This window comes from Musca vetustissima, unplaced genomic scaffold, assembly GCF_032173495.1.
Source record: "Musca vetustissima isolate MV318-11 ecotype Yass unplaced genomic scaffold, APGP_CSIRO_Mvet_v1 utg38941, whole genome shotgun sequence".
NCBI lineage: Eukaryota > Metazoa > Arthropoda > Insecta > Diptera > Muscidae > Musca > Musca vetustissima.
The window spans coordinates 35,465-49,053 of NW_026877969.1; the positions used below are offsets into that span (position 1 = coordinate 35,465).

The 13,589-nt window shown below is 38.4% G+C and overlaps 1 protein-coding gene across 1 annotated transcript in view; it reads left to right on the forward strand.

The window, feature by feature from the left end:
* Positions 1-13,589, forward strand: part of LOC133322730 (dynein beta chain, ciliary) — a gene marked incomplete at its 5' end in the record, with an annotated part of 79,105 nt that overhangs the window by 35,382 nt on the left and 30,134 nt on the right. The window contains one exon of the mRNA XM_061531692.1: positions 2,654-2,683. Coding sequence (XP_061387676.1) covers positions 2,654-2,683 — 30 coding nt within the window. The remainder of the gene's footprint in view (positions 1-2,653; positions 2,684-13,589) is intronic.

Sequence of the window (13,589 nt, forward strand, 5' to 3'; positions counted from 1 at the left end):
AGCCAAATACCAAATTAATGCCACATCAGCTGGAAAATGCAGGTAAGACTTCAAAACATCGGGAAATTACCTGGACCTGTATATAATATTTTTTGATATTTGCAGTCAGGAGTCACCCTGTCGTTTAAAGGTGGCAAAAACTGAAGCTATGAAAACAAGGGTGAAACCTTTCCCTGTTTTGAGGAAAGGAAGGGGGGCTATACCAAAAGGTAGACCAATATATACCGAAGCAATATCAAAATTTCAACAGATTGTCTTTATGAGGTTCATGACCAATATTTTCAGGAGTTGCAAACAGATTTGACAAATTTAATATATTATAATAATAATGAAGGGCATACAAATGTAGAGTTGTGGACGAAGAATCATTATGGGCATACTTTGTGAGATCACTTTGGTGTATACAAATATATCGACAAAGCGCCCATTGTGATGTAGGGCCCCGTCAGGCTGTTGCTCTTTTGATTTATCGGAATCCAACATGACAGATTAAGTTATTTAGGTTATTTTAAAATATTAAACCCGTAAACTTATTTACTGCAAATTCAATGGAGATTTTGACTAAGAAGTTAAAATTGGCGAAAATCGGCTGTTCCAGTTATGTGGAGTTTGTAAGGGGACCAATATTGAATCTAAAGTATATTGTGGTTGAAAATGTAACTAGGTTCAGAATAGAAATTATCTTTGATTTCAAATTCTACTCATCACTATCTTGGACCCCACAACGTCAAATCAAACTCAGAGATTTCCGAATTTTGGTTATTCAATTACCACATCAAATGCTAAGTCAATAGTAAATATCTCCCTAAAAGTCCCCCCAACAAAGAAAACCTAAAAAAAACAAACAAAAATCTGAAACATGAATAGCACCTACACCAAAGGCAACATCTATTACAATTTTCAATTGAAAAGTTTAGAGAGCGTTTTCCTATTTCTCTTCCAAAACACAACAAACAAAACCCGAATAGCAAACCCAATAGTGGCCACAAATAAATTTACACGATCAAATACACAAATCAAAGCAAACATTTAAACAACAGCAATTCATTCGAACTGGTATCCCTTAAACTCCCGCATTTCCGTTTTCCGCGTCTATGTTCACTAATCTCTTTAAACAAGGTCTTCTACATTTGAAGTCTAAAGCAAAAAACAACAACAACGACAACAAAGGAAATAGGACAAGAGTCTGAGAATTGTTATAATTGTTGTTGATAGCCTTTCGAATTCCTTTGCAGCTGCAAAGGAGTGGAATCGTAGAGAAATGAAGTTGATTGGGGGCAAATCACAATTACCGGAATAGCAATAATATTGTAATGGTCAACTCAAGTGGGCGTGGGCTTCTGAGGGAGAGGGGTGTTATAGACAAAACATAGAAAACCAACCAAAAAAGGTAATTAACAGTAGATGCTGTGATAACATAATTGAAATTGGAGTTTTCTACTTTGTTTTGTTTCCTTGTTGACCAAGGTTAGAGGGATTTGAGCGGAAGTAAGCAATTCGAACAATTGTCTGACCAGGAGTTGCTTGGATTGCACCCTACACCCACAAGGCGTGGATTTTTCAAAGAATATTTTTTCAAGGCCTATCAATGGCGTGGATTTTTCAAAGAATATTTTTTCAAGGCCTAGAAGAAGGCGTGGATTTTTTAAAGAATATTTTTTCAAGGCCTAGAAGAAGGCGTGGATTTTTTAAAGAATATTTTTTCAAGGCCTAGAAGAAGGCGTGGATTTTTTAAAGAATATTTTTTCAAGGCCTAGAAGAAGGCGTGGATTTTTTAAAGAATATTTTTTCAAGGCCTAGAAGAAGGCGTGGATTTTTTAAAGAATATTTTTTCAAGGCCTAGAAGAAGGCGTGGATTTTTTAAAGAATATTTTTTCAAGGCCTAGAAGAAGGCGTGGATTTTTTAAAGAATATTTTTTCAAGGCCTAGAAGAAGGCGTGGATTTTTTAAAGAATATTTTTTCAAGGCCTAGAAGAAGGCGTGGATTTTTTAAAGAATATTTTTTCAAGGCCTAGAAGAAGGCGTGGATTTTTTAAAGAATATTTTTTCAAGGCCTAGAAGAAGGCGTGGTTTTTTTAAAGAATATTTTTTCAAGGCCTAGAAGAAGGCGTGGATTTTTTAAAGAATATTTTTTCAAGGCCTAGAAGAAGGCGTGAATTTTTTAAAGAATGTTTTTCCAAGGCCTAGAAGAAGGCGTGGATTTTTTAAAGAATATTTTTTCAAGGCCTAGAAGAAGGCGTTGATTTTTTAAAGAATATTTTTTCAAGGCCTAGAAGAAGGCGTGAATTTTTTAAAGAATGTTTTTCCAAGGCCTAGAAGAAGGCGTGGATTTTTTAAAGAATATTTTTTCAAGGCCTAGAAGAAGGCGTTGATTTTTTAAAGAATATTTTTTCAAGGCCTAGAAGAAGGCGTGGATTTTTTAAAGAATATTTTTTAACGCCTATTACTGGTTTGGATTTTTTAAAGAACATTTTTTTGGGGTCTTTGAACTCACTTGTTGTGGTATAGGGTATCAATTGGTCTCCTTTTTGTCTCATATAATTTCCTTTTTAATTGTTTATTTTGATAGCTATTTAACAACTTTAGAAATACTTTTTCCCGCCTTTCTAACTTTCCACTTTGTTTTTATTTTCGTTTCCCAACTTTCATTTAGCTGGCCAAACGATTTCCATTGGATTACCTGGTAAGTAACACAACAATAACATTGAAAAAATTGCCAACAACACCGACACTTAAATTTCTGCCAATTGTCTATGGGAGGAATCCCCATTTGTTCGTTCTAATCGCTAAAAGATCCGACCGACTTAACCTTTTTTAATTTATTTCAATTGTCCATGGGCCATAAAAATCAAAAAAAAGGGGTTAAACAACTTAACACTTTATGGGAAAGGGCGCTTTTAGCGAACAAATTACCATCTTATCGACATGGCCAGTCAGCCATCCAACCCGCCTGCCAGCCAATGAGCATTTAAAAGGTTTTTGGCAATGTTTCGATGTGATTCATAAAATTATTTTGTATTTGTGTTCATAAATCCCACCCGACAAAATGCGAAAACAATTGAAATTAAATGTTTGAGATTGTTCGTTTTGAGGGTTCGAGTTTAATTGTCTGCTCAAGAATAAATTCCACATAGGTCAGCATGTTTTGGAAATTTTGTTAAGGTGCATAGCTACTACATAAATTTATGTCAGATTAGAATTTTTTTATTTTTCGGATAATTTCAATAAATTTTATGACTAGACAAATATAGAAAAACATGAATTTACATATTTTCTTTTTAACAAATGTTCGAAATGTTTAAAAATAATTTATTGTTATTTTTTTATATTTATTAATAGCTTACGTGAATTTTTAAATTTATTATAAGCAATCTAAAGTTTTTGGGAAAAGGTAATTTCTCAAGGTCAGTGGGGAAAATATACGTATGACGCAGATGTATAATGTGAAGGTGATATGTTTCCAGTTAACTGACAAAAGACAAAACATGCCAAAGGTTTTAATTTTTTATTGTGAACCGGTAATTTATTAGTGAAATGAAAATCGGGACTATGTCTTTGACATATTCTGTTATTCATTGGTCATGATAATATGAAATTTTGCGCAATTAGGCGAATGGGCTTGGTTCACACACTATTCTTCAGAAAGACATCCTGCAAAGGGGAGTCCAGCTAATAAAGACTAGCATATGCAAGTTAGACACAAAACAATCAGCATGAAATGTTCTCAATTAAAGTAGATGAGCGAATTTCTTCTACATCAGTCATATTTGCGTCCTTGCTCCGACCAAAGGCATATTTTACGAGCGCCTAGAAACATCATATGACCGCTGCCTTGGCCATGCCATTAAAATTCTGCTAGAAGATTTTAATGAAAAATCGGAACGGAAAATATTTTTAGTCACACCGTCGGAAAATTCAGCCTTCATGAAGAAACATCCGACAACGGCATGAGGTTGATTGACTTCGCGGCAGCAAAAAACATGGTAGTTAGCAGCACCAGATTCATGCATGTCGATATACACAAGGCCAACTGGATTTCTCCTGACCAAGCAACGAGAAATCAAATTTATCATGTTGTGATAGACGGAAGGCATTCGTCCAGTGATTTAAACGTTCGATCGGTACGAGGAGCGAATATCGATTCGAACAATTACCCTGTGGCAGCCAAGGTTCGCACTCGTCTTAGTGTAGCAGCAATGGTGCGATCTAACACAACACGGAAACTCAACGTGGAAAAGCTGCAAACACAACAGGTAGCAGAGGCCTACTCCGCTCAACTTACCCACCTGCTTGACGAAAGCACTTCCTGTCCCGATAATAGTATAGAAGCACAATGGCAAAAAATTGCCCACACCCTACAAACTGCAGCAAAAGCAACACTTGGATGCCAAAGACCACCATTAAGAAATCCGTGGTACGATCAGGAGTGTCGTAATGCTACTGATGTAAAAAATGCAGCATATAAGGCAACCCTGCCGACAGTAGCAACACGTAATGCGATGGAGAGTTATGGGGGGAAAAGGAGAGAGGAGAAACGGGTTTTCAGAAAAAAGAACAAGGAAAAATGTGAGCGTGAGCTAATCGAGACGTACAGGAGTCAGGATTTGGAAGGAGCATTTTGAAAAGCTTCTGGTATCAAATAGTGGCGGTGAAGAAGATACACCAGAACCAATTAGAGATCATGGTATAGAAAGTATACCGGCCAGCCAAAATGAGGCCATAAAAGCAATTAATCGGCTCAAGAACAATAAAGCAGCAGTAGTCGACGGGTTACCAGCCGAACTATTCAAGACTGGTAGTCAGATGCTAGTCAGGAGCATGCACCAGCTGATTAGTATCAGCGTCTTGTAAAGTGTGAGTTTGGTCTGGCGGGAGGTGGCCTTGTTTCTAAATTGCTTACTTAGACCATAGTAGCATCTGTTGGTCATCACAATCCTTCTCCGAATTTCAAAACTGATGTCATTCGTTTTATTTATGGCGGTACCAATGTATATAAAATCTTTAACTACCTCGACCCACTTTGGCGGACTCCTTCTCAATTTATTCAAAGGTGACTGTTACTGCTCGCAATGTTCGACGCATTATATCGATGTCATCGGCGCAGGCGAGTAACATGTGTTGTTTGGAGTACAGGGTGTCATTTCTGTTCACCTTTTCGTCTTGTATGACCTTTTCAAGCATTATGTTAAAAAGATCACACGACAAGCTGTCACCTTGTCTGAATCTTCATTCTGTATTGAAGGGCTCCGATGGGTCCTTTCCGACTTTAACTGCTGACCTTGTGCCACTTAAAGTTATCCTGCATAGCCGTATTAATTTTGCTGGAATGCCGAACGTAGACATGGCTTTAAACACCTCTGAACGGATAGGGCTGGTCAATGGTGGATTTGCCAGGTCCGAAGCCGCATTGGTATGGTCCAATAATGTCATTGACCATTGGCTCCAGTCGTTCACACAGCACACTGGATTGCACTTTAATGCAATGGGAAGATAGCTAATACCTCTATAGTTGGCACATATCGTCTTGTCTCCTCTTCTGTGCACGGGACACAGGACGCTGAGGTTCCAATCATTGGGCATGCATTCCTCTCGCCAAATTTTATTAATCAGCTGGTGCATGCTCCAGACCAGCATCCGACCACCAGTCTTGAACAGTTCGGCTGGTAACCAGCTCCTGCTGCGTTATTGTTCTTGAGCCGATTAATCGCTATTCTGACATCTTGGCTAGGTGATATACATTCTATACCATCATCACTTATTGGTTCTGGGGTATCTTCTTCACTGCCATTATTTGATACCAGAATCTTTTCAAAATGCTCCTTCCACATCCCCAACACGTTGCCTGTATCTGTCACCAGGATTCCTTCTTCATATCTACAGGAGGATGTGCCTGCATCAAAATCTTTGCTTTGGTGTTTTCCGGACTTCATTATGACTCCTGTACATCTCGATTTGCTACAGCTCACGTTTTTCTTCTTTATTCTTTTTTCCTGAAAACACGTTTCTCCTCTCTCCTTTTCTCCCGATAATTCTCCATCACATTACGTGTTGTTACTGTCTGCAGGGTTGCCCTATACGCTGTGTTTTTCACATCAGTGGCATTACGACACTTCTGATCGTACCATGGATTTCATGATGGGGGTCTTTGGTACCCAAGTGTTGGTTTTGCTGCAGTTTGTAGGGAGTGGGCAATTCCTTGCCCTTGTGCTTCTATATTATTATCGAGACAAGGAGTGTTTTCGTCAAGCCGATGGGTAATTGAGCGGAATAGGCTTCTGCTATTTGTTGTGTTTACAGTATTCCGACGTCGAGTTTCCGCGTTACATTAGATCGCACCATTGCTGCTACATTAAGACGGATGCGTACCTTGGCTGCCACAATGTAATGGTCCGAATCGATATTCGCTCCCCGGACGTCTAAAATACTGGATAAATAACTTCCGTCCATCACAACATGATCAATTTGATTTATCGTTGTTCGATCGGGAGAAATCCAGGTGGCCTTGTGTATATCGAAATGCTGGATTCTGGTGCTGCTAACAACCATGTTTTTTTCTGCCGCGAAGTCAATCAACCGGATATTTCTTCATGGAGGCTGAATTTTGCGACGGTGGGACCAAAAATATTTTCCCTTCCGATTTTTGCATTAAAATCTTCTGGCAGGATTTTAATGTCATGGCCAGGGTAGCGGTCATATGCAGTTTCTAGGCGCTCGTAAAAAATGTCTTTAGTCTGTTCATCTTTGAGCGCAAATAAGACTGATGTAGAAGAACTTCGCTTTTATACGGATTATAGTAATTCGCTCATCTACTGGAGTGAATCTGGAGACGAGGTATTTTTTTTCCTGTTAAGCATAAATCCGCAGCCAAATTCATCTCTCGTTTCATGGCAGCTATAATACAGGGCGTAATCATCTGATTTACTTACTCCAGTCCCTTTCCATCGCATTTCCTGTAAGACAATAATATCGGTTTTGTACTTCTTGAAAACATCCACCAAAGCGAAAACTGTACATTCCAAGTGCAGATTCGCAAATCGTGGTTGTTTATACGTTTGCGGTTCGTCAACATTGGGGAGGTTTAGTTTTCTTTTTCGTTGCTTTTTCATAGTAGGAGGGGTTTTCCGAGTGTGGACGACTATCCCGATGCCTCAGCTCATTTTTTATAGTTCTTGTTGGTGAACTCGTGGCACATATCCGCTCACTATTTCAACGGATGATGAAAGTAGCTACCTCAGGTGATACCGCGGGGAGGTCAGTGTCCACAATGAAAGAAGGACCAAGATAAGCCTGGGCTTTGCATGTTAAAGCAAATCAGAGCCGTTGCTTGGTGTCATCATCCACTACGCCATCCGCTCACATACCAATGGTCCGGTTAATTTTCGTTATATTGAAATTCCTACCCCAATTTTCCCTACCTGAGTGTCTGCAATTTGGAACATAATTTTTTTTAGACCTGAGCAAGAAATTTGAATACACACACCGTGGTAGTCAAATATTCCGATATGTTGCAAAACTAAATGACAAATTTAATATATACTCCACCTCATGGGGTATTGTATAAAAATAAGACTTTGACAAGCCCTTAGTATCACCTTTAGAGTTCTCTAAGTATTAAATTTTTATCTTTTATCATTCTTTTAAAATAGTTACAAAAAATAGGAGACATATCCTCAAGAGACTCATATAAAATATAAACTTCTTTTTTCTTTTAGCTCATGAAATCATGTCTTTTTAAAACAATTACAAATTGTTTTCATCGTTCTTTTCAATTATCCGCACAGATAATCTCAAAATAATCACACCCCTACACCAATTAATATTGTCCACCAATTTAAATTCTCTATCAAACAACATCATCGAAATGTACCCACAAAACTTCTTTTACAAAACGACGCAATTTGTTTCTAGATCCCATTTGGACAATACAAAAATGGAAAACAACAACAAGAAAATAAAAATTATCATTCAGGGAATAATCATTGGTAGAACTTTTCGAAGAAAATTTAATTTCCGTTGCATATGGCCAGAAATTATATCTCATGGTGTTCCGCAGACAAATAAAAACGAAACACGCACGCACGTGCATACACACAGGCGACACATACACACACGCCTTCCTCACATTTACTCCTTAAAATTGTCTCTATTAATGGAGTTTTTATATGTTTTTTTTTCGGCCTCCATTCGGTCTTTAAATGTTCGTACGTTTTCATTTGAATTTAACTGGCAGGAGATGATCTGGACAGGACTTGACAGGACACCTTCCGCCTTTACTTTTGATAAGAAGAAAATACTCACACAATATGCTTAAGGATAATCATAAAAAAATTTAACTGTTCCATTCATTGAACAATTTGTTTACTGTATATCTACACCCTCCACTTCGAGCGAATGGAAATGATACAATGACCCAAGGACAGGATGCACGAACGAGACAGTGAGGGAGTCCATAAAAGTCCAATGTCCATTTTCGTAATATATGTACATAAAAACACTTATAATGACATAAAATATAAAAAAGCATGTCCTTAAAATATCCTTACATATGTCAGTGCTGCAAAAGAGAAGACATAAACAAACACAGAAGCACGTCCTTTGACCCAGTAACCCCTGGTCTTCACATTTTTCCTGTGTTTATTTAATGGTCAAGTTATTCGTCTCACACCCTCTCTCTCCCCTTCTCAATTTGGTTCCCTGCAATTGAAGTAGACATTACATCATTTGTCCATATCCAATTACCCATCTATTATTACCCATTCCATTTAGTCATCCTGACATCCTCATCGTCTTAGAGTGCTGCAAGGCATTCCAAAAATTCTTGGAATTATTATTGTTGTTGTTGTTGTTGTGACTTATGAGCATTAATAATTTATTTATTACTAATATTTATTCTGTGTAAATTAAATAGAATTAAATTATTTGTACATGTGTATGCAAATAAATGTATGTGTACTCGACATGTGTATGTCCGGTCATAGACACACACACTCTCTATATGTTTTTGTTATTATGGCTTTTTGAGATATCCTTTGGGGATGAGAGATGATACAATCGATATGATACATATTAGGGTGGCCAATATTTTATTAATGACCAACACAAGCTTGGGTTTTAAAAATATTTTTTCATGGCCTACTGTAGGCGTGGGTTTTTAAAAAAAATATTTTTTCATGCACTATAATAGGGTGGCGTAGGGGATGATAGTACGGTTCTGATTGATAGCAATGGCTCTGGTTGGCCTTAACATGGCGAAGTCAAGGCTTATCTTGGTTCCTCTTTCATCTCAATTGTGGACACTCACCTCCCCGTGGTACCACCTGGCGTAGCTATTTTCATCACCCGATGATATAGTGAGCTAAAATGTGTCGCGAGTCCACCCATAAGAACTATAAAAATGGGTTGAGGCGTCGGGTTAGTTGCCCACATTCGGAAATGAAAAAGCAACGAAAACGAAAACCAAGTCCATCTAATGTTGACGACCCCCGCAAACGTATAAAGGACCACGATCTGCGAATCTGCACTTGGAATGTGCGCACGTTGTACAGAACAGGCGCAGTGTTCGCTTTGGCGGATGAACTCAAGAAGTACAAAGCCGATATTGTTGCCTTACAGGAAATGCGATGGAAAGGGACTGACGTAAGTAAATCTGACGACTACGCCCTGTATTAGATGCGAGAATTGCTATAATCGGCATAAAAGCGAAGTTCTTCTACATTAGTCTCATTTGCCCCATGCTCCAACCGAAGATAAAGATGAACAGACCAAAGAGATATTTTACGAGCGCCTAGAAACAGCATATAACCGTTGCCCTGGTCATGACATTAAAATTCTGTTAGGAGATTTTAATTCAAAAATCGGAAGGGAAATATCTTTGGCCCCGCTGTCGGAAAATTCAGCCTCCATGAAGCAACATCAGACAATGGCATGAGGTTGATTGACTTCGCGGCAGCAAAGAACATGGTAGTTAGCAGCACCAGATTCAAGCATCTCGATATACACAAGGCCACTTGGATTTCTCCCGATCGAACAACGAGAAATCAAATCGATCATGTGATAGACGGAAGGCATTTATCCAGTGTTTTAGACGCCCGATCGATACGAGGAGAGAATATCGATTCGGACCATTATCTTGTGGCAGCCAAGGTACCCACCAGTCTTAATGTGGCAGCAAAGGTGCGATCTGACATGGAAAAGCTGTAAGCACAACAGATAGCAGAAGCCTACTCCGCTCAACTTACCGAACTGATTGACGAAAGCACCCCTTGTCCTGATAACAATATAGAAGCACAGTGGCAGAGAATTGTCCACTCCCTACAAACTGCAGCAAAAGCAACACTTGGGTACCAAAGACCATCGTCAAGAAATACGTGGTACGATCAGGAGTATGAAAAACGCAGCAGCCACTGATATGAAAAACGCAGCATATGAGGCAACCCTGCGGACAGCAGCAACACGTAATGCGATGGAGAACTATCGGGAGAAAAGAAGAGAGGAAAAACCTATTTTCAGAAAAAAGAAGAAAGAACAAGAAAAACGTGAGCGTGATCAAATCGAGATATACAGGAGTCAGAATGGAGTCCAACAATTCTACCAACGGGTAATATACAGGAGTCAGAATGGAGTCCAAAAATTCTACCAACGGGTAAAACACCAAACCGAAGGCTTTGGTGCAGGCACATCCTCCTGTAGAGATGAAGAAGGAAGGTTGAGGATCTGGAAGGAGCATTTTGAAAAACTTCTGGTATCAAATAGTAGCGGTAAAGAGGATATCCCAGAACCAATAATAGATGACGATATAGAGTGTATACCACCTAGCCAAGATGAAGCCAGAATAGCAATCAATCGGTTGAAGAATAATAAATGCCGGTGCCGATGGGTTACAAGCCTAACTATTCAAGACTGGTGGTCAGTTGCTGGTTAGGAGCATGCACCAGTTGATTAGTACAATTTGGCTAGAAGAATGCATGCCCAATGATTGGAACCTCAGCATCCTGTGTCCCTTGCACAAAACAGGAGATAAGACGATATATGCCAACTATAGAGGAATAAGTCTCCTTCTCATCGCATATAAAGTGCTATCCAGCGTGCTGTGTGAACGTCTGAAGCCAATGGTCAATGACATTATTGGACCATACCAATGCGGCCTCAGACCTGGCAAATCCACCATTGACCAGATTTTCATTCTGCGCTAAATCCTGGAAACAACCCACGAAAACCCCATCGACACATTCCACCTATTCGTCGACTATAAAGCCGCATTCGACAGCCTTATCCGTTCAGAGGTGTATAAAGCCATGTCTGCGTTTGGCATTCCAGCAAAATTAATACGGCTATGCAGGATAACTTTAACTGGCACAAGATCAGCAGTTAAAGTCGGAAAGGACCTATCGGAGCCCTTAAATACAGAACGAGGATTCAGACAAGGTGACAGTTTGTCGTTTGACCTTTTTAACATCCTGCTGGAAAAGGTCATACGAGTGGCAAAGATGAACAGAAATGACACTATGTACACCAAACAACACATGTTACTCGCCTACGCCGATGACATCGACATAATGGGTCGAACATTGAGAGCGGTAACAGCCACCTTTGAACAAATTGAGAAGGAGTCTGCCAAAGTGGCGGTCTGGCAGTAAACGGCGAGAAGGCCAAGCTGATGGTATCAACGCGCAAGACGTCCAGTAGACTCGGAACAACTGTGGAACTTTAGAACTACAGCTTCGAGGTAGTCAAAGATTGTATATACCTTGGTACCGCCATAAACAAAACGAATGACATCAGTTTTGAAATTCGGAGAAGGATTGTGATGGCCAACATATGCTACTATGGTCTAAGAAAGCAGTTTAGAAACAATGCCACCTCCCGTCAGACCAAACTCACAATCTACAAGACGCTGATACTACCCGTGCTGTTATATGAATCTGAAGCATGGGTACTTGCGCAAGCAGATGAGGCAGCTCTTGGAGTGTTTGAGAGAAAAATTCCCCGGAAGATGTTGTGAGAATGGATGAAGATGCCCCAGCCCAGAAGGCATATAAAAGCGAACCAGCTGATGGTTCACGCAGAAGGGGAAGGTCACGAATAAGATGGAAAGATCAAGTGGAAGATAACATTGCTAAACATGGTCTTTCAAATTGGAAAAAACTGCGCAAAAGACCGACGCGCCTGGAAATATTTTTTAAGCTCGGCTTATGGAACGAAAGTTCTGTCACAAGCCAGCTAAGTAAGTAAGTACAATAGGCGTGGATTTTTTAAAAAATATTTTTTTTTCAAGGACCAACTCAAGGCATGGATTTTAAAAAAAAAATATTTTTTTCAGTGTCCATCCTACACAATGCGTGGATTTTTTAAAACATATTTTTTTTCAAAGGACCGTGAATTTTTTAAAGAATTTTTTTTAAGGAACAACTCAAGGCGTGGATTTTTTAAAGAATATTTTTTCAAGGACCAACACAAGACGTGGATTTTTTAAAGAAGATTTTTTTCAAGGACCAACACAAGGCGTGGATTTTTTAAAAAAGTTTTTTTTTTTCAAGGACCAACACAAGGCGTGGATTTTTTAAAGAATATTTTTTCAAGGACCAACACAAGGCGTGGTTTTTTTAAAGAATATTTTTTCAAGGACCAACACAAGGCGTGGATTTTTTAAAGAAGATTTTTTTCAAGGACCAACACAAGGCTTGGTTTTTTTAAAGAAGATTTTTTTCAAGGACCAACACAAGGCGTGGATTTTTTAAAGAAGAGTTTTTCAAGGACCAATACAAGGATAAAAAATGTTTTTTCAAGGACCAACACATCCTATTATACACATCCTATTATATACAATTTATAGAATATGGTTCGAACAATTTTCTACATACAAACATATATATTTATAATTGTCGCAATGATTTGCCATTGATATGTTGGGCCTTTATCATTTAATTACAAAATGTTAATGGCAATGCAAATGAGTTCACTCACTTATTCGGTTTATGGGTGATTTGTCCTGCCATTATTATTGTTATTGTGATTCGGCTAGTTATAAATAAAATTGGAATTAGAAAATCGAATCTATACAAATCCAGGATAAAACGAACAAATATTAATTTGTGGCTCTTAAAATTTGTAAAATGATAAGGGAAAGGAGATACACGTAAAATGAGTTAACAATAATTTTGAGAATTGAAGATTAATTTAATAAATTAACCAGTTAACTGGGTCAAGTGTGGTTTTGCAAATCTTGCTATTAAATAATACAAAATTCCACGAAGTATGAATTAAATATTAGATATCAGCATGACTAAGGAGATAATTAGATTTTCTTGTTAATAATTTAATACATTATTTTAAGGAAATATTATGTAAAGGATACTTCAAGGAGTAAAGGAATCTTTTCAGAGGCTCTATTCCTACTTTAGGCGTGGATTTTTAAAGGATTATTTTCCGAGGCATAATCTTAGGCGTGGATTTTAAAGGAATCATTTTATGAAGCATACATTTAGGAGGGGATTTTTAAGGAATCATTTTATGAAGCATACATTTAGGCGGGGATTTTTATGGAATCATTTTGTGAAGCATACATTTAGGCATTGATTTTTAAGGAATCA